Here is a 19400-nt window from a genome sequence, read left to right as displayed (position 1 = left end):
ATTATTAAGCTCTTGAAAGTGGCTAAATCCACCGTGTACCATGTTGTGAACAGATTTAAGGAACTTGGTACATCTGAAGACCGTCCTAGGAGTGGAAGACCTCACACTACTCGAATAAAGAAGGCGATTAAAGCTGTCCGAGAGAGGGTAAGGAGGAACCCGAAGAGATCTGCAAGACAAATGGCTAAAGACATGAATGTGAGCGTGACCTCGATGAGAACCATCGTAAAAAACGATCTCCAGTTGTCCCCCTACAAGATGAGAAAGAGACAGTACCTCACACCTGCCCAAAAGCACAAGAGACTTGAAAGAGCAAAGCTTCTTCCTGGAGAACTGAAGGCTGTCACGGCAGAGTGAGAGATTGTTTTTTCTGATGAAAAACTCTTCACAATTGAAGCGACTGTTAACAATCAGAACGACAGAGTTTACGCAAAATCTTCAGCAGACATTGATGACTCCGTGAGAATAGTTTTCCGCCGACAAAAGCCGTCTCTCTCATGGTGTGGGCTGCAGTCTCCAAATCTTGGAAGTCGCCTCTGATTTTCGTGGAGCAGGGGGTTAAGATCAACACAGATAGCTACATTAACAATATTTTGGTTCCAGCATTTGAAGAGATGAAGAAACACTTCAAAGATCAGCCTTTCACCTTCCAACAAGATGGAGCACCATCCCACACCTCCAGAAAAACTCAGGACTGGTGCCAACGTCATTTTCCAAGATTCTGGAGTAAGGAGATGTGGCCTCCTGCATCACCTGATTTGAATCCCATGGATTTTTCGGTGTGGTCTTTGTTGGAGGCAAAGGTCTTTTCTGTTGCTTATCCAAGTGTTGATGCTTTGAAGACATCTCTTCTGAGTGAATGGGCTAAAATACCTCAGGAAACGCTGCGTGCCTCGGTTGGTAACTTCAGACAGAGAATCGAACGTCTAATCGAAAGGAAGGGGCATCACATTGAAAATAAATAATTTGAATTTATTCTTGGTTTCCTAACTTATAATTTTCATTCATGTTTAATTTATATTTTTGTAATTTTCTATTAATAAACCACTTTTGAATTGGTCCAAGGACTTTCTGTTCACCCTGTAGATATAAATATAAAAAAAAATTCCATTCAGTCTTGAGAGACAATGGACATTCCCTGCAAAATAGTCTATAATGAAGCAAGAGTTTCACAATCTCTCCTGAATTAGTTCTACTTGAGTTCAGTGGCAAAGTGGGATTCAAGACAACTAGAAACAATGCTATGTGTGTCAATAACACAGCTTGAACCAATTTGCTTGTGTTCAAGTGAAGTGCAGAGAGGTCGAAAGGTTAAGACTGACAGACTTCAAACTAATTAACTTCCAATGACGATGTGGTGTACCTGCGTGCTAGCAGAGTTCATGAGGAAAGTCAGTGCATTTTGAATTAGTCAGGAAATCACAGTTGGTCACTCAGTCTGTCTCTGATTCTAAAAAGATAAAAGACTTCTTGTGGAGGCAAAGAGATGAGGGTAAAGGGCAGCTAAACTGATAGCAATATTCCCACCCTCCAATTAAGGATGACACAGAGAAACAGGGATGCAAGTTCGACCATAGAAACTGAATAAAGAGCCAATCGTCCAGATAGATGAAACTTGCATCTGTTGCTATGCACGAGAGAGCTTTTGTTCCAGGTGCGCCAAATGTCAGGACACAAACCACTCAAGGACACAGCCAAGAGAAAGAGGATATAAAAGGTACATTCTGCTTTGTTTTTATAAACTCCCCAAAAGGGCTGATATGCCATAAAAGTGAACATTGACACACATTATAAACAGACTCTCCCTATAGAACCATGGCTTGAAAGTGTATTTAATCCATAGTTAGAAAGAGGAAATACAGATTCATAACATTCCCAAGGAAATTGGTGAAAGCGATAGAATATTGAGAGACGTTAAACTTGCCAAGTCCACAATATATGCTTATAATCACTACACGTCATCATTCCCATGTATTATAAGTAGAATGCAAATTTATGATATATAAATTATTTTGCAATAATTATGCTAAAAAAAAATCACCATCCACAATTGCAAAGACAAATATTGTTGGTAGATGAATTTTTATTGAAAAATAGCATGTCATAAATTTGCATTCTATTTCGTTATATGTTGGTTGAGAACAGCAATTGGGACATGGTTGGCTTGCTGGCAATACAAGATGCAATGAAGGCAATCATTGTCAAAGATTAACAGCTTCCGTCGATCAGTCACGCTTATTGGCCATGTCTTTGCAACCATAGAGCAGGATCGACCAGACAACAGGTAGATACATCTCTTTGTTGACATTGAAATGTTCCCATAAGAATTGCTGGAAATGTACAAAAAGCAGATCTAGATAATCAACCTGATAATCTGCCTGGAGGAACAACAATGAACACAAAGTACATAAACGACTCCACGTTCTTCAATACAACGACATTCAGAGACAGTGGTCTCTAATCCTCTGGACAGAACAAAGAATAGAGAACCGTCATCAATGTGTTGATGCACATATCCACATAAAGTACAGCCTCCTGTAACATTGGCATAAGCCAAGTCTAGCAGACTTAGCTCTAACCCAACTGCCACCTCTTGATAGTCTTGAAGAGATCTGGGGAGAATGTACATTCCTATTGAACTCTCAAAGATTTCTGATTCATCACTATATACTTGAACTTTAACTTATGTTGACCTGTTGTAGCATTGAATGAGATAAATAAGCTTTGCAACCACACCACACCATATATATATATATATATATATATATATATATATATATATATATAGGTTAATCATTTATTGAAATGTACTCGGTTTGTATATACCAATCGTAAAGGATTAAAAAAATCATTCTCATAAATAAAGTTGTCAATAATGGAAAAAATCTTTTTTTATATAAATTTTGTAAACTTAGAAAAAAGTCCAAGCTCAATGAGTGCCTTTTTGGGGGGTTCTAGAGCATATATAATGTAGTATAATAATTTTCCAAATTCCAAATATTAAGTTTTCTCAGTTGGTCACTAATTATTTTTCAAAAGGTACCGATTACAATATTGTTTTGTATTGCTACTAAAAAGTTTACAAAATTATGTTATTGCTGCATATTTAGTCACATGCTCTTCAGATGTTTACTTTAAAAAAACTTATAAAAAACACCATTTTGGACAATTTACATGGTTCATGTAACCGACACACTCTGCCATTCCTTCTCAGTTATCTCAGTCGGTTACATAAACCATATAAATTGTCCAAAATATTGTTTTTTTAAGTTTTTTAAGATAAACATCTGATGAGTATGTGACTAAATATGCAGCAATAACATAATTTTGCAGACTTGTTTGTCGCAATACGAAACAATATTGGTCTGGATACCTTTTGAAAAGTAATAAATGACCAAATAAGAAAACTTGATATTTGGAACTTGGAGAATTATTATATTACACTTTATATATATATATATATATATATATATATATATATATATATATATATATATATACTAGCAAAAGTACCCGTCGTTGACTGGGTTCAAAAATAGCCTACAGAAATGGACTTTTATTTATTAAAGTATGATAGGTTATGAAAAGGAAGGGTTGTAAATTTGGACTGACTTTAGGGGTATCAAAACCAAAGCAAAATATGATGAAAGTAAAAATAAAATAGATAAACCCCATAATTTATTACACCATACCTGTTCACACTGAAGCACTTATCACAATATTCTGTGGATCTATATTAAAAAACCTTGTTAAACTTTGTGACATATTTCCATTCTATGGAGGTCAGGTGCGAACGAACACCCCATAATTTTATTATACCATATTTCTTCAAACTGAAACATAATTATCAAAGTATACTTACACAGATAGATATGAAAAGTCTTTATTAAAGTTTGTGCTTATTTCCATTCTATGGAGGCCAGCGCGAACGCAAACCCCCACAATTTTATTATACCATCCCTATTCAAGTTAAAACATACTTCCATACTTCGTGGGCTAGGCACAAACGCAGACCCCACAATTTTAATGAACCACCATTCTACCAGATCAAACATACCCATTCCTGTTTCTCGATACATCTTCTATCATTATATATAATCAGTTTTTTAAAATAGTCAACCATATAGGAGCCTATTCGTGACCAGACACACAGACATTCAACTTTATATTATATATATATATATATATATATATATATATATATATATATATATATATATACACATATATATATAGTGTACAAAATTATAAGATTGATTCTCATGAAATTTTATCATTTATAAACATAAATACATATCCTAATTATTAAAACACTAAAAACTATCCATTTTCAAATTTTGGATTGAATAAACATAACAGAGTTTTTGGATTTAGTTTACAAATATGATTAATAATGGATACATTTAAATTTTTTGTTTTATTTCAAAAGATAATCAAATGTTAAAAAAGTCGGTTCATACCTGGTAACCCCTGGTAAGAGCAGATTTCATCTCTGACAAAATGTATGGAAAATAGCTAGGCCCAAGTGACTGGACTATTTTGACAAGTGTGTCCCGTGAAGACTTACGAATATCCTGAGAACGTGATTTTAAAAACTGGCACACACGCAACAAGATGCTAAATAAAAAGAAATCAAAAACAATATTATAAACAACAAATTATACATTTAAACATTTTATCAGACATTGTTCTTGTTTTTCTGTGTACAATTGAGGATGTTAAAGAAATCGCATTCTGAAGAAATTTTGTGTTATATTGTATAACTGAAAAAAAAAAAAACTTCTGAAAATAACTGTAAATGATCTGGATACTATTGTGTATATTCTTACTTGGAAATTTCTAATCAAAAAAGAATGAAACAAGTTACTGCTTCATAGTAAGTGTTATTATTTCTGAAAACCTCTGACCAGGCTACTACATATTATACCTTTAACTTACAAAATATATGTATTATAAGAGATATATACAGGATTAAAATTGATACGTTCTAGAAAAACAGAATGAGATTAGATATTATGAATAATCAACTTTGCTTCCAAGCAATCACAATATTTCAGATCCACTACATTAAAGCTTTTAATTATAATTAAATTCAATGATTTCATGAACAAAACGTCTTTGCTAGAACTGCCCACCTGTGGAACATTGCTTCGCTGGCCTATTTCAATATTGTAGCCTTCCAGTCCAATCTAAACCTCTTGTAAATAATAAAATTCTACCCAATTTACACCATTAACGATTACTACACTACTACCTTATATTCATTAACTCTTAGCCTCGAGTAGCCTTCAAGCCTTGATAAGTGATGACTCCCTTGTAACAAAAAAAAATTGCCTTTCTAATGTTTCTGTTTACTGTTTTCCAGAAATACTTTTTCTTTATGATATTATGCACGTTTGTGTCATTTCTCAATAATGGAACAGGTAGCTTCAATTATAAATATAAAGATTGAAAAAAAAAATATTGCAACACTTGTAGAATGAATTGAATCATTTAGAATTATAACGAGATAAAAGAACTATGGCAAGATGCTTCTTATTCTAAAAAGAACCAGCAAACTGATCACATAACCCAGATGGAATTTACTGAGAATTAACAGAGTAAGTTGCTATATATCATGTCAAGAGAAACAGTTGCTATATATCATGTCAAGAGAAACAGTTGCTATATATCATGTCAAGAGAAACAGTTGCTATATATCATGTCAAGAGTACAGTGGGTTTTTTGTTGTTGCTTTTTATTATTATTTAGAATTCGACTTAATAAAAAAAAATTTTTATACAGAAAATATAGACAAATCTTGATGTACCTGTCATAGAACAAAGATGTAATATTCTAAAAGTTATATAAATTGATCAATTAATTTTTTTTACAAAAAAGAAAATTAAATTTCATAATGAGCAAGATTGGAAAGCCAAGAGTTGCCATGTTTTTTAGAATGTGTTAAAATTCAAAGGTGACAGCATAATTCGACTACTTAGATTTACAGACCGTACTATGGCTGCCAAAATTTATTAATTGCTAAAAATTGTAAAATTTCATTTTCTTAATTAAAAAATATCCACTTTGATCAATTTATGCGATTTTTGGAATATGAAATCTTTGTTTCATGATGAGATTTTTTTTTTGAGATAAAGATTTTTCTGTATTTTTGCTTTTTTAATTAAGTATAATTTTAAATAAACAACATTTTTAAAAAATAATACTGACCACTTCCATGATTATGGTATAAAGGATTGCAACTATTATATTGGGAGCTTTCAGCAGAGATATTTAAAAAGGATTTGAATTTATTGGAAGTTATAGTGATCAGTGTTAGCAGAAGCTAAACCATTTTGAAATGGAGTCCATTTCAAAATAATTCCATTCTTTATGCATTTCTTATCCAAGGTGTCAATGGAGGCAGAAGTAGATAGAATTCTTCTGATTCAATTCAGTTAAAGAAAATTTTAATTTGAAACCAAAATACAATGATGAAGTTAACTTACGAAGGTAAATTGCTCTTCATTGATTCTTCTGGCAGATTTTTCAGTAATTGCACCATAGCCAGAGCAATTGGAACTCGCAAAATCTCAAAGTCTTCAGCATATTTGGATTTAGCAAGTTTGTGCTCAGTTTCACTCCGTACCTAAATTCAAAACATCAAAAGAAAAAAAATGAACCATAAAATCAACTCAGAAGAATTTGAGAATAGTTCTAAGATATCAATAAGAAAAATAGTCCTATTTATATGGTTTGGTATTATTAGAATTATTTTTGTTGTTATGTTCACAATGTGTTGGTCCAATAAAATAAGGTTAGAATGATAAACAGAGGAAAACATTGGAAGATCAGGAAACACAATCAGCATATATGTTAGGTTACAGTGACCTTTTAAGTTAGTCAAATAAAAAGATGAACACAATAACTGGAATGAATACGTAACAAGAAAAAGAAAATTTCCATATTAGAAATAATAATGGCAGCTACTGACTAACTAATGCAATTATAAACATGGGATATGCAATATGAATAGAGGTAAATAATCATAAAAGACACAAGCTTTATAAATCTTTTCAAAATCATTTAAACCAAGTTGATAAAGATGTTGATTGAGACTTTCTTGAAAGAAATCAACTTAAAGGTTGTTGTTGCTGCGACAGTATTCACCATGTTCGGGTTAAGCCAGCTTTTTGCTAGGCCTGCACTGCAGCCCACATACAAGTTTTATGCAAGGTCATATGCCAATTGGTTAACCAATCATGATTCTACCATTGAAAACCGACCGGTTATGGACTTGAAAACTTAACCAAATCCTTCCTAATGGTGGTCATCCGTGTTCTCTGCTGCACTACCCAAACAGAAAGATGCGGAGAATTACATCACAAATTTGCGTTTGGGTGATGAGTTGCATGAAATACATTACTACAACATGATGGATGACACAGATTGAGGAGTTGGCATGGAACTTGGTTAATATTGAAATCTCCCAACGCTCCCCACAAGTACCATTGGCGGTATACAAATGCGCATTTAGAAGACCCAATTCAACATAAATGTTTTGATGGTTCAGTTCAAATATGTAGGGAAAGAAAGAGAGACAGGAAAAGAGAGAAACAGGTGTGTGGGAAATACACATATATATGGTAATATGAAGAAAATTAACACTAGAGAAAATGTGTTTTGAAATACATGCACACACACATACACCTGCATAAATACATACATACATAATATGTACATCCATACACATACATAAACCTATATATACAATATGGAGAAGGATAAAATTTAGAGAAAATGTGGAGGTTTGGGAAAGTGTTTACTAGAGAGGAAAAATAAAAGGTTTTCCTCACACCACCATACATATCCGCCCTGTTTATGGTTTATATATATATATATAAAGAGGGAGGGAGAGATTTTTCATTTTTATTAAATGAGTCTTGACCTTTCCTATCCATTTAATGCTATCCTACACAATTTAGTTGATAACAAAATTCTAAAATAAAAATAATTCATTTTATCATCTCATTGTTAGCAAAATTATTTCTAGTCATTTTTCTATGCTTGACTGTTTGTTATTTAGGTTGGGCTATGATTTTTTTAGTACTTACGCAGAATATGGACCATGCTGAAATAATATTTCACGAAAAGGTTTTAAAACGGAAAACGAACTCTCATATACTTTTATTCCTGCATGATTACATATATATTATTTATTCAAAAGGAATCAGCATTCAAGAGGTTATCTCATTTGCATATTACATTAAACAAAATCTGTTTTAATAATTAGCTCTATTGTTTTTTTAAGAAATTAGTGATAGAATTGTTTTAAGTATCTTATTCAGAATTATAAAAAGTTGATTTATTTAATTTAAATTTAATTTGTTTTTGATTACTAGTATGATCAACATTAACAGCATTTAAAAACAGAAGTTTTCATTAAACCTATGAGTTATTTCTCTTTAAGCTTTGAGATTTTATTTCCTTGTTTAAATTTTATAGATGAAGATGACTATGCTTCCAACAATCCAAAATATGGTCAACTTTCAAGAAAATCATAACTTAGGATATTTGGCATGTATAAATAGTATGTGACTAAACCTTCCACCTGGCAATGCTAAGTATGTACAGCTAGTTAGGTATATTTCGAAAATATTAGATGAAAAAGTCATTAAAAAAAGTAGTAGCAATTTTGCAGAGATAGAAGATCTGTGATGTTTTCTTTATCTGAAAACAGATACAAATGAGAAATCTGACAGTTATATCCCACAGGATTAGTGAAATCTGACGGTTATATCCCACAGGATTAGTGAATCTCTTGACAAAGGCTTCCTTTCTAGGGCAATTGCTCTTGACATATCAAAGGCCTTTGACAAGGTATGGCATAAGGGTCTACTTCACAAGATTTCCAGCTACGGTATAACTGGAAATGTTTTCTCAATCATTAAATCATTTCTCTCCGATAGGCTCATAAGAGTAGTGGTAGATGGACAAAAATCGGAGGCCTGCAATATAAATGCTGGGGTCCCTCAGGGGTCAATCCTGGGCCCAACTCTCTTCCTGATCTACATCAATGACCTCCCTAAACACATATTTAAATCATTCGTTGACATCTATGCTGATGACACGACCATCTACAGCAACACATCAAAGGCTGTAAATGACAAAGTTTTCTCTGATTCTCTCTCCTCTGATCTCGAGCGCGTGGTTCAGTGGGGGAAGATGTGGCTAGTTACCTTTAATGCATCCAAAACCAAACTCCTATCCTTACATCATCAACGCTCTGATCCCCAGCTGGCATCAATTGTGATGGATGGCTCGCGTCTGGGTGAGGCCCCGTGTTTTGACAAGCTTCTGGGTTTGACCTTTACTCCTGATCTGAAATGGAACATGTACATCAAGTCTGTAGCCAAGGTCGCTGGAAAGATGGTGGGATCCTTCTACCGCTCCAGAAGATATCTCACTACTGATGCAATTCTCTATCTATATAAAAGCCAAGTACGTCCAAGGATGGAATACTGTTGCCATATCTGGGCAGGAGCTGCCAAAAACAGCCTATCATGCCTTGACAGAGTACAAAATAGACTTCGTGGCTTAGTGGGGGATGCCCTTTTCTCTACCCTGCAACCCCTCTCTCACAGAAGAGACGTTGCGGGCCTATCCTTGTTTTATCGTTATTTTCATGGCAGGTGCTCGTCTGAACTCCAATCCCTGGTCCCCCCTCGCCAATCTTTCACGAAAAACACCCGTCTAGCTGAATAAACTGTGAAAAATTTCCCCCACTCTATATCTGTGCCTAAATCAAAACGCGGATTCCATGAACAAAGCTTCTTTCTTAGAACTGCACGCATGTGGAACTCTGTTCCGTCTGCCTGCTTCCCTCCGGACTACAACTTGGATGTCTTCAAGTCTAATGTTAACAAATTCCTAATGAACCGCCCCCTTAAGTAAACACTCCATCAAATCTCCACACTAACGTAATGTACTTGCAATAACCCTTATCCCTGAGTGGCTTCCGGGCCTTGATAAGTGGTGATCACTGTGTAAAAAAAAAAAAAAAAAAAAAAAGTAAACTAGCAAAATTTTTTCCAAATGTCTTTATAATTTATCTGTCTTGGAAAATTCTGTAATTTTCTGGTAAACCACAGAAACCTTTGTTAAATTTTTAGATAATTATTTTGCATTTGTACTATTTAATTTTCTTGATGAAAGAAAAGATAACATATGTGCATTTCTTTACAATTATTCAGTTGTTTTTTCTTACCTTTTGAATTAAACTTTTGTAAAGTTTGGGCAGAATATTTTTCACTATTGAAGTGTGAATTCTGTTAGCCAAGCCAGTTGGACAAATCAATTTACCAGATGCACTTTGCTTAATGTTACTTTTTTTCTCATCTTCACCATCATTATCATCATCATCATCTCCATCATCCTTTTCTTCTCCATATCCTGCCTCCTTACTCTTGTCTTTCTTTTCTGAAAATTATTTGTGAAAAAGTAATTAAAAAAAATTTAAATAAATCTGATAACAAGCTATTATTATATTAAATGTGAGTTCATCAACATTTGTTAGATATTAGAATACCCATCCCAAGATGAGGAAAATTATTTACCCAATTTTGTTTCTAGAAAATGTCTAAAATTTAAAGCTTAAGGAATCTTAAGAAATTGGAATTCAGGAAATCTTGCTTAATTGATGTCTAATGACTCTGAATTAATTTTAATGGAAATCTGAAATATCTGAATTTTTGACTGACAAATTATCTGAATTTTCAATAATTTTGTAGACAACCATATCTATAATTATACTAAATGTGAGTGGATCAACAAGGATTTTCCTGAAACTTTTATATATAAGTATATACTTTCGTAATACAAAATATATGCTAAAATATACCTCAATTTTGGGATGGAGTTATGTTTTAAAAAATTTGTTTTAATTATCCTAATTAGGCATAATTTATAATACATGCAATAATTCACCCATCTCTCTCTCTTAGCTATGTATTTCTCCTATCCCTATTACTATGCTGAGTGAGCTACTCTTTAATATTATTAATATGACCATTTAGAGAAAGAGTGACTCTTTTGTTAGCATCATCATGTAATTTATATATATATGTTTGTATACGTCACAAACATGTAAATAGTATGTAAAATAAGGAGTTTCTTTACTTCTAAATAAAATTGATAGTATATAATAATAATATAGAAGTAAAGAGATTTCTTATTTTTAGTTATGCAAGAAGAATGTCTTAAAAGATATGTCAAAGTTTATGCATTTTGTAATAAAATCAAAGTAGTATAAATAGTGATAGTGGTTGTGATCTAATAAGTCAGGGATAAGTCTAGTATCATACTAAAGTAAATTCATATTAATCAATGTGACCAACTTGATTATGTTGTTGGTATTCTTGCCAGAAGAAAGACTATGTAATAGTTACCAACATCCCAAAGTGAAAATGGTACTATAGAATTAACTGAACTCTTACTTGGTACGCCAAGGTCATCAAACGCTAATCTTTAATCAGATTAACAACTTTCTGCTCATGAAGAAATCTTCACATAAAAAAAGGTTCAATGACTCAAATCTTAGAGAGGTAGAACTGGGATGCTGAATATATATTTAGCACAAAATAAGATACAAGCACATAACCCACCCATCCTGAAAAAATTTTTTATGACTACATGATGATCGACAATCTCATGACTCCATTTTGCAGGACAAGGGAGATAACTCCAACTAATTCACATTCACATGCAAGATTTTAGAAAGTCATTCTTAACCTGAGGATTAGGGGGCGGGGGGATTCAAGTTTGTTTAAAAATGATTTTCTTTTATATAAAAATAAAACTACTAAATCAATTTACATGATTTTTGGTGTACAATATGTTCTTTCTGTCATGGGTGGCCACATCAAAACTTTGTTTTATTTTTTGTTTTTTCTTGGGGGTATGGATTAGCACATAAAATAATAATTCAGTTATGGCATGTTAGATAAATTTTCATTGTAATAAATATGTTTATTCAAAACCGAACTGACCTTCCCTTTCAATGACTTGTTTGATGAGACCATTGGCATTTGGACCCATACAAGTGCTATTGGATAAGTCAAAATGAAACCCAGCCAAGATGGAGATTACAATCCTGTAATAAAAAAAAGATATGAAAGAGAATATTAATTAATTTACTTATTATCAATCTTTAGGTATCTGTTTATATGAAAAAAACAAAAAAAACAATATGCATTCTAGTCGATTTAATTTTATCAATAAATTATTTTTTGTTTTATGCTATTGTATTTCTTTTTATTTCAATAAATAATTTATTGAATAAAAAATAATAATGTGTAAGTAATATAGAATCAAAACACAGATACAAAATTTAGAGATTTGTATGTAGGCTTTTGTGTTATCCAGTTTCTTTATTTCATTCATAAAATTGATTTTTTTATCATCTTTTGAAAGAGATGCAGTGGGGGGTAGACTTTTGTGTTAGGTATTCATTTTTCTCTTTGAAGTCAGTACAAAAATACTAATGCAAATCACAAGAGATGGATTAAATATGTTTGCTACTATATATTCCAAATATATATTATTGTTGAGAAGAGTTCAATTTCAATAGGTTGCAAAGTCTACTTTAGCAAAACAGAAATTTCAATTGAGCCTCAATAAATGTGCCTATAACTGATCAACAAATCCACAGAGAAACTGAGTTTGCTATATATGAGAGAGAGAGAGAGAGAGAGAGAGAGAGAGAGAGAGAGAGATTTTGAAGAGCAAATTAATCCATAGTAGAAATTCATATGGGAGCAATAAGAAGATCCCCATAAAGATCAATATGGTTGAAATTTTATTAAACTAACATCATCATTAAAGACATTTGAGGAGCACTAGGATAATATTTTAGTATATTTTAGTAAGAATGAGAAGCAAAAGCTGCATTTCAAAGAAATCAGAAAACCAAATAATGATATTAATTTCTTAGAAATAAAATATTAAATTGAATATAAAGATTGATACGAATTTAATAAAGAAAACTTTTTAATATTTGATTCATTTGTGCATGCATTTTTTACGGCAGATCTTTAAAGGAATTTCTTTTATGTTTTGTACACACTTAATAACTTTTTGTAGGTATAGGCAAAATTTTGCATAAACTCAAGATTTATATAAAAAAAAAATCCTTTAAATTGTATAATTAAAAGTTTCAATGTAATTTACTATCAAAACAAGGACTGAAGATAAAATTCTATGAAACAAATTCTATTTAATTAAAGAATTTGTAGAAACAAAAAAATAGACTAAAAAATTAAATGCAAACGTCACTATTCTACATGATAATTAATATTATAGAAATTTCTGCCAAAAAATAAATTACTTGATGTTAATATTTTTTTCAGTTTTATTTAATAGAGAAAGTAGAATAATTTGCTAAGAAATTTCTTTATTTTGGCTGTGAGTATTTCCATTTAAAAAATTAATTCCAATTTTTAATAAATTCTTGAAAATTGCTGCCTACACATTTGGAATCTGGTCACTGGATAATGGTAGTTTTGGTGTTACTCGCCTTCCACATTTTCTTTTCAATTGTTACAAAGAGTACACAGGAATGAAAGCATAAAAAACAAAAATGCTTTTTAAAAATATTCAAAACTAAACATGCAAAGAGTGAAAATAAATTGATACTTACTTCATCATTAATTTGTGGTTTTCTGTATCTGTGGTTATTTTGTTTAAATAATACCTCAGTTGCTTCTCATATATTTTCCATGGTAATTGAGAGCACAAGGCACCGAGTAATTCAATGGCAGCTTCTTGGAGACCTTCAATTTTTTTGAATTTGGTTTGAATGTAGCCATTAGCTATAGGCAGCAAATAAAATAGAAGAGCTTCTCGTTCCATTTTATAGTCAGAAAGATTGTTAGCAAGTCTGCGAAGGGCACGCGTCCTTCGATGAGCCTGTTATACAATAAACAAAAACAATTTTTTACAGATAACATACAAAAAAGCGACAATAAAATGAAGAGAAAAAACAAAGTTTGATTCTTTTCTGATGATTATCATGTTGTATATTCATCTATATGCTTATTTACATTTTTACAATACAATTCCACTGTGTAGCTAATGTTGAATTAGTCTGCCAATAAGCTACATGTTATCTAATCATGTTTGATCATTACACAAAATTGCGTAAGGTGTATTAGACCTCATAAAACAATGAATTGCTCCTTGTCCTTGGTGGTAACAGCCATGCCACCAGTCAACTCACTACCAACTTGGGTGCTGTGCCTACTGCTGCAGCTACAGAGCATCATTCGTTGATTTTATATAAATCAGATGATTCTGTTATTGGCATTCATTTCCCCTGATATCTTTATAGACTTCTTATAATAGGGACCACTTAAAGGTCACCAACAACCTTACGTCAAAGTGATTCTGTGGAACAAACAAGCTGGACTGACCCCCCCACCCCCTCTTAAAAAACAACTTTACGTTTAACTCTGCTCTCATGAGTAGACAAATAAATAAGGACATATCTATTTCGTTTAATACTATATTCATTTCATACATGCAACAAATCATGGTTCACAAGTTGAATGGCACAGATTGATTGATTGATTGGAACTAATTTTAATAATACTGAGTTTTAATGATTTTGAATTTTTAAGATTTTATTTTTATATATATAGTCAAAATACTTGCAAGAATGAATCTTAAAGAAAAACAATATAAAATAGAGAAATAACTTCCATATTATTGTTTAGTTAAATGAAATACATTTTGAAATTAATGAGTCACCAGATGTTTCAAGATGTCTAACACAACTTCCTGTTTTACATAAGTTTATGCTAATATGGTTGGAATAAATTTAAATATTTTATTTGATTAATCTTGTAATTATTTTTTAATATTTACACACACAAAAAAGTATAAACAAAGTCACAAAAAATTATTAAGAGTAACTTAATTTTTAATGTCTTTCTCATGTGTTAGATGTAAGAGTAGTAGTAGCAGTAACCACAGCAATGTTTGATTAAACAATTTTATTAACTTCAAATGCTAATTAAAAAGAAACAAGTGAATAAACACAGTTGGCATCTTCTTGTGTCTAGCTAAAACAATAATAATAGACATTAGAGTTTTTAATATTAGTATTTTTAGTATTTGTTCTCAACATAAATTCTTTTAAAGGTTTTTTGGGGTTTAAAAAAATTAACTTCTTAGAATACTATCAATTTATTTCAGTTTGGCATAAATAATGTTTCATTTTTCACTGGGTTTTTCAACCATTCTTTAGCCAAAATATCCAATTTGCAAAATGCCTTTTCAAAATTTCAAACAGGGGAGGATCATATAAACCACCTCTTCAAGGTTTAACAGTCAAGTTTTTCAAAAAACAATTTATTTATTTTCAATCATTTTATTTTATTATAAAATAAAAAACATTGGCACTAATTATCAAAGAAAAGTCATAGATTTTGTTTGTTACATTTAACGTAAAATATTTTTATGTTAAAAACTATGTTTACTAGAAAATCGAATGTCTCTTCTTAATAAATATTATTGAATTTTGAATTATGACATTGGAAAGCCAAACAAGGCAATATCTTTTTAAATAAAAGTTTTGTTATTATTTTAAACTTTTAAAGTTTTTGGTGACATAACATTTTCATAAAGTAATATGTTTAATACAATCTTTTTCTTTAAATAACTTTTTTCACAACCACTTTTGATTGAAAATTCATGTCATGATGGTGTTAGAATAAAATGTCCTCCTAAGAGAAAGCATGCAACTATGTGTAATGAAACAAAAAATTGAATGTTACTTATTAAATTCTGAATTATAGAATTGTGATTTAGAGTGTAAAATGTTTATACTAAGTAACTGAATGCAACTTGCAAAAATATGGCAGAGGGAGGATATATTTGCTTGTAAATATATACAATAACTACACAACAGAATAAAATTAAATCTAAAGGTATACCTCTAAGTAGACAATATCTGATTAGCACCAAATATAATTGATTAGCAGTTATAAAGATCATACAATTTTTTCTTTTTAGTTGGAAATAATAATGTTGCTAAATATTAATTATCTAAAATACTTTTATTCTTTTAAATATTAAAAATAAGTTTCTTTCAAATATTACCATTAAAAATGTTTTTATTTTAAATATTACCATTAAACATATTTTCCTTTAAAGAACTATCTCTAAGTTTTTTATTTATCATGTTTCTTTTAAATAATCCAAAATTTGATGAGAAGCAGACACAAACTCCATTATGGAAAGGATATGCTACATATTTCATAAATAATGATGTCTTACACACTATGATGACTTACCTGAATATGCTTAATGTTTTCAAAGAAATCTAAATCAGGATCTTTGTCTGTGATTTTTACAAGGTCATCAAATGGTTTCCGGGAAGAAAACTTTATGACTAGGGCTCGCAAAACAGTGCAGAACTCAGCACGAATAGACTGAAAAATATTAAAGATTATGTTAGTGTATGTGAAGTGATTTGTGTTAGTGGTAAGACACAAATACAAAGAAATAATTGAATGAAAACGATTCTATGTTGATCAACAATAACAAATGATTTATTAACAATTTACAACTGGGAGAATTATTATGAAATGTGGAGGTTTTAATTATCTGATGCTAAGCTGATTTTGGTAAGTGTCCTCCATTGAATTTTCCTGCATGAATGTCTATGTTATGAGAAACTGTCAGGTTGAAAAACAGGTAAAATTTATTGAAAGCAAATGAAAGGAATGCATATTTTCTGAAAACACCTGAGCAAGAATTTGCCTTAATGGCTGCCAAAACAGATTTGCATATGCAGTTTTTCAATGGAGGTGTACAGGTCAATGAAATAAGGGACAAAATTTATATTACTTCATATACAAGATTAATTCAAAATTACTCAGTAATGTATAGCTCGAATTAAATGGAAATTCTTCCATTTTCCAACCATTTTAAGGAAACATGACAAAACATACATTTTTTTTTACAATAAGACACACATGAAAAGGGAATCATTATGGGACAAGTGACACAAAGTAAATCAATAATAAAACCTTAATGGATTTTCCAAATAAAATGTATCGTATAAGTATAAAAGAAATAAAAGAAGCCATACTTGATTCACGCCTCCAATGCCTGCTTGTATTTGAGGCAAAATTGTCCGTTCTATAATTTCTTGATAAGCAAATTTGTCTTTGCTTGTGTCATCACTGAATTGATTAATAATTGTAGCCAAACAGTTTGTACTGTTGTCTTTGATTGAAAAATCATCAATCTGCAAAAAAAACAAAAAAAAACAATGTTAATGGTTTTATTAACATGTAACAACTCCACTGATGTGAGTATAATGTACCTACTTGGTGTTGCTTGGTATGCTGTGAAATCATTTTAGCTTTCAAATTTTATTTGCTTGCACATTTGTTAAACTTATACAGAAAAAAAAAGAATTTTAGTTATAAGGGAGACAACTCGCTTTTATTTCTTCAATAAAGAATTTATTCCCATTGATGATTTTTTAAAACTCATAATTTAAACTATTACCATATTACCAGTTGTCCAAGCAGGATTAACTTTTTAAATAAACTATACTGAAATATATTATTATAGTGCAAATACCGTGGTATGACAATAACAATGAAAAACTGGCAAGTCAGAATCAGTTTGATTTAGGCGCAACTTTTAAAATCTCACAAGATGACTTTATATGTCAGAGGTCAACTTTCAACAAGTTTGATTCTATAGACACATTTTCGCTTGTTTTGTATTTTCCCCTTTGGATTAAAATTCAGATTTATTTATAACATTTTTATAGATACACAACTGTGACCTTATTTTTATATATATATATATATATATATATATATATATATATATATATATTTCTGATGAATTTGTTTGATAGACCCTGAAGAATTTGTCCAATAATCAGTAAAATCAATAAAAAAAAGAAATACAGTCAAAATATTGTTATTATTATGATGAAGGCAGAGAACAAGGAAAATACAAAATTTAAAGTTAAGATACAAAGCAACACTTGATAAAATGTTAAAATGGAAATAAAAATTAAATTATGGAAATAAAGTCTTTAAACAAAGCCAATTTTTCATTTTTTTTTTAAGTTTAACAATTTTCATTATTACACTGGGCATATTTTAAACATTCACTTAAATTTTCAAGAAAAAAAAAAGGAAAGCAATTTAAGAACTATAATGAAATACAACAAATATGATAAAAAAATGATCATCATAAATATCCAAAACTTAATAAATGATATACAGTTAATCTTAAACCTTTTGTTTAAAAAATAATGTGTTTATATTTTTTCAAATTATTTTCTGATTTGTTTGAAATCAGAGCAAATCTAAATTTGTCTTACAAATTTATTTTGGCTTTCACATTTTTTCACATATTATATTCTTGATAAATAAGTGAAAAAAAATTTTTTAAATGAAGAAAATAATTCAGATCCAAAGTTTTAATTTTTCAGATTGTATATTAATTCATTCCAGGAAATTTTATACACTTATGGAATTGTGTTGGGAATTTCCTTTTTAAACTTAATTACATTGGCACTAGACATATTGCAGTTCCTTTATTTTGTTTTTCACACAATTTTGAGAAGCAACAACTTACAGATGTAATGAAAAAGCAGCAATTGTGAACCAAAGGAATGAGAAAATTAACATCCAATTCTTTCATCTCACTAATCATCTTATTTGCTGCCTTGAAACCAGAAATTCTCTGATGGAAATCGGGTTCATCAATACGGTTGGGATTCCAAGAGTTCAACTGAAAAGAAATTTTTAAAGAAGATAACATCATTCAAGGCCAAATAAAATTTAATATTCTAAACTTTTAGGACTAATAAAAACATCCTAATAATGATAATATTTTCAGCATATATGATTAAATATTCCTTTTTTGTTCACCAGCAATCTCTCTCTCTCTCTCTCTCTCTCTCTCTCGCTCTCCCTCTTCACATTTTAGATCATTTTCCCCTTATCAGGAGGTCAGTGGCGTTTTTAAATATTTTTCAAGCTCTTCATTCTCCAAAGTCCATTCTGTACAGTCTTGTTTAATCATTTGCTTCCAAGTCTTCCTTAATCAGTCAACACTTCTTGCAATTTAATACTTTCATGCTTCTATGATGGTCTATTCAGATCAAACGCTCTATATGACCATACCAGCACAACTGATTCATTCTTATGGTAACATCTATGCTGGGTAAATATGCTTTCAGCAAATCTTCTGACCTAATGTGTCAGGTTTTATCAGATTTCACCTAACAGATCCATTTAATCATGGATTTGTCATGACACTGCAGTCAAACAAGCAATGTAGATACAAAATCTTATTTGAAGAAGAAAAGAGCATAAAACAAAGTA

At 30.8% G+C, this 19400-nt stretch overlaps 1 protein-coding gene across 1 annotated transcript in view; it reads right to left on the bottom strand.

The window, feature by feature from the left end:
• LOC145286076 (small subunit processome component 20 homolog) overlaps positions 1-19400 on the bottom strand; it is a 169371-nt gene that overhangs the window by 43526 nt on the left and 106445 nt on the right. The window contains exons 38-45 of the mRNA XM_080134747.1: positions 18649-18804; positions 17132-17290; positions 16332-16469; positions 13676-13944; positions 12027-12130; positions 10247-10458; positions 6489-6628; positions 4461-4617 (exon numbers count right to left, since the gene is read on the bottom strand). Coding sequence (XP_079990873.1) covers positions 4461-4617; positions 6489-6628; positions 10247-10458; positions 12027-12130; positions 13676-13944; positions 16332-16469; positions 17132-17290; positions 18649-18804 — 1335 coding nt within the window. The remainder of the gene's footprint in view (positions 1-4460; positions 4618-6488; positions 6629-10246; positions 10459-12026; positions 12131-13675; positions 13945-16331; positions 16470-17131; positions 17291-18648; positions 18805-19400) is intronic.

This window comes from Euprymna scolopes, chromosome 10 (genome assembly GCF_053919585.1).
Source record: "Euprymna scolopes isolate OS-2025 chromosome 10, ASM5391958v1, whole genome shotgun sequence".
Taxonomy (NCBI): domain Eukaryota; kingdom Metazoa; phylum Mollusca; class Cephalopoda; order Sepiida; family Sepiolidae; genus Euprymna; species Euprymna scolopes.
The sequence above is the reverse complement of the archived record's forward strand: the minus strand, read 5'-3'. Positions and strand labels throughout refer to the sequence as shown.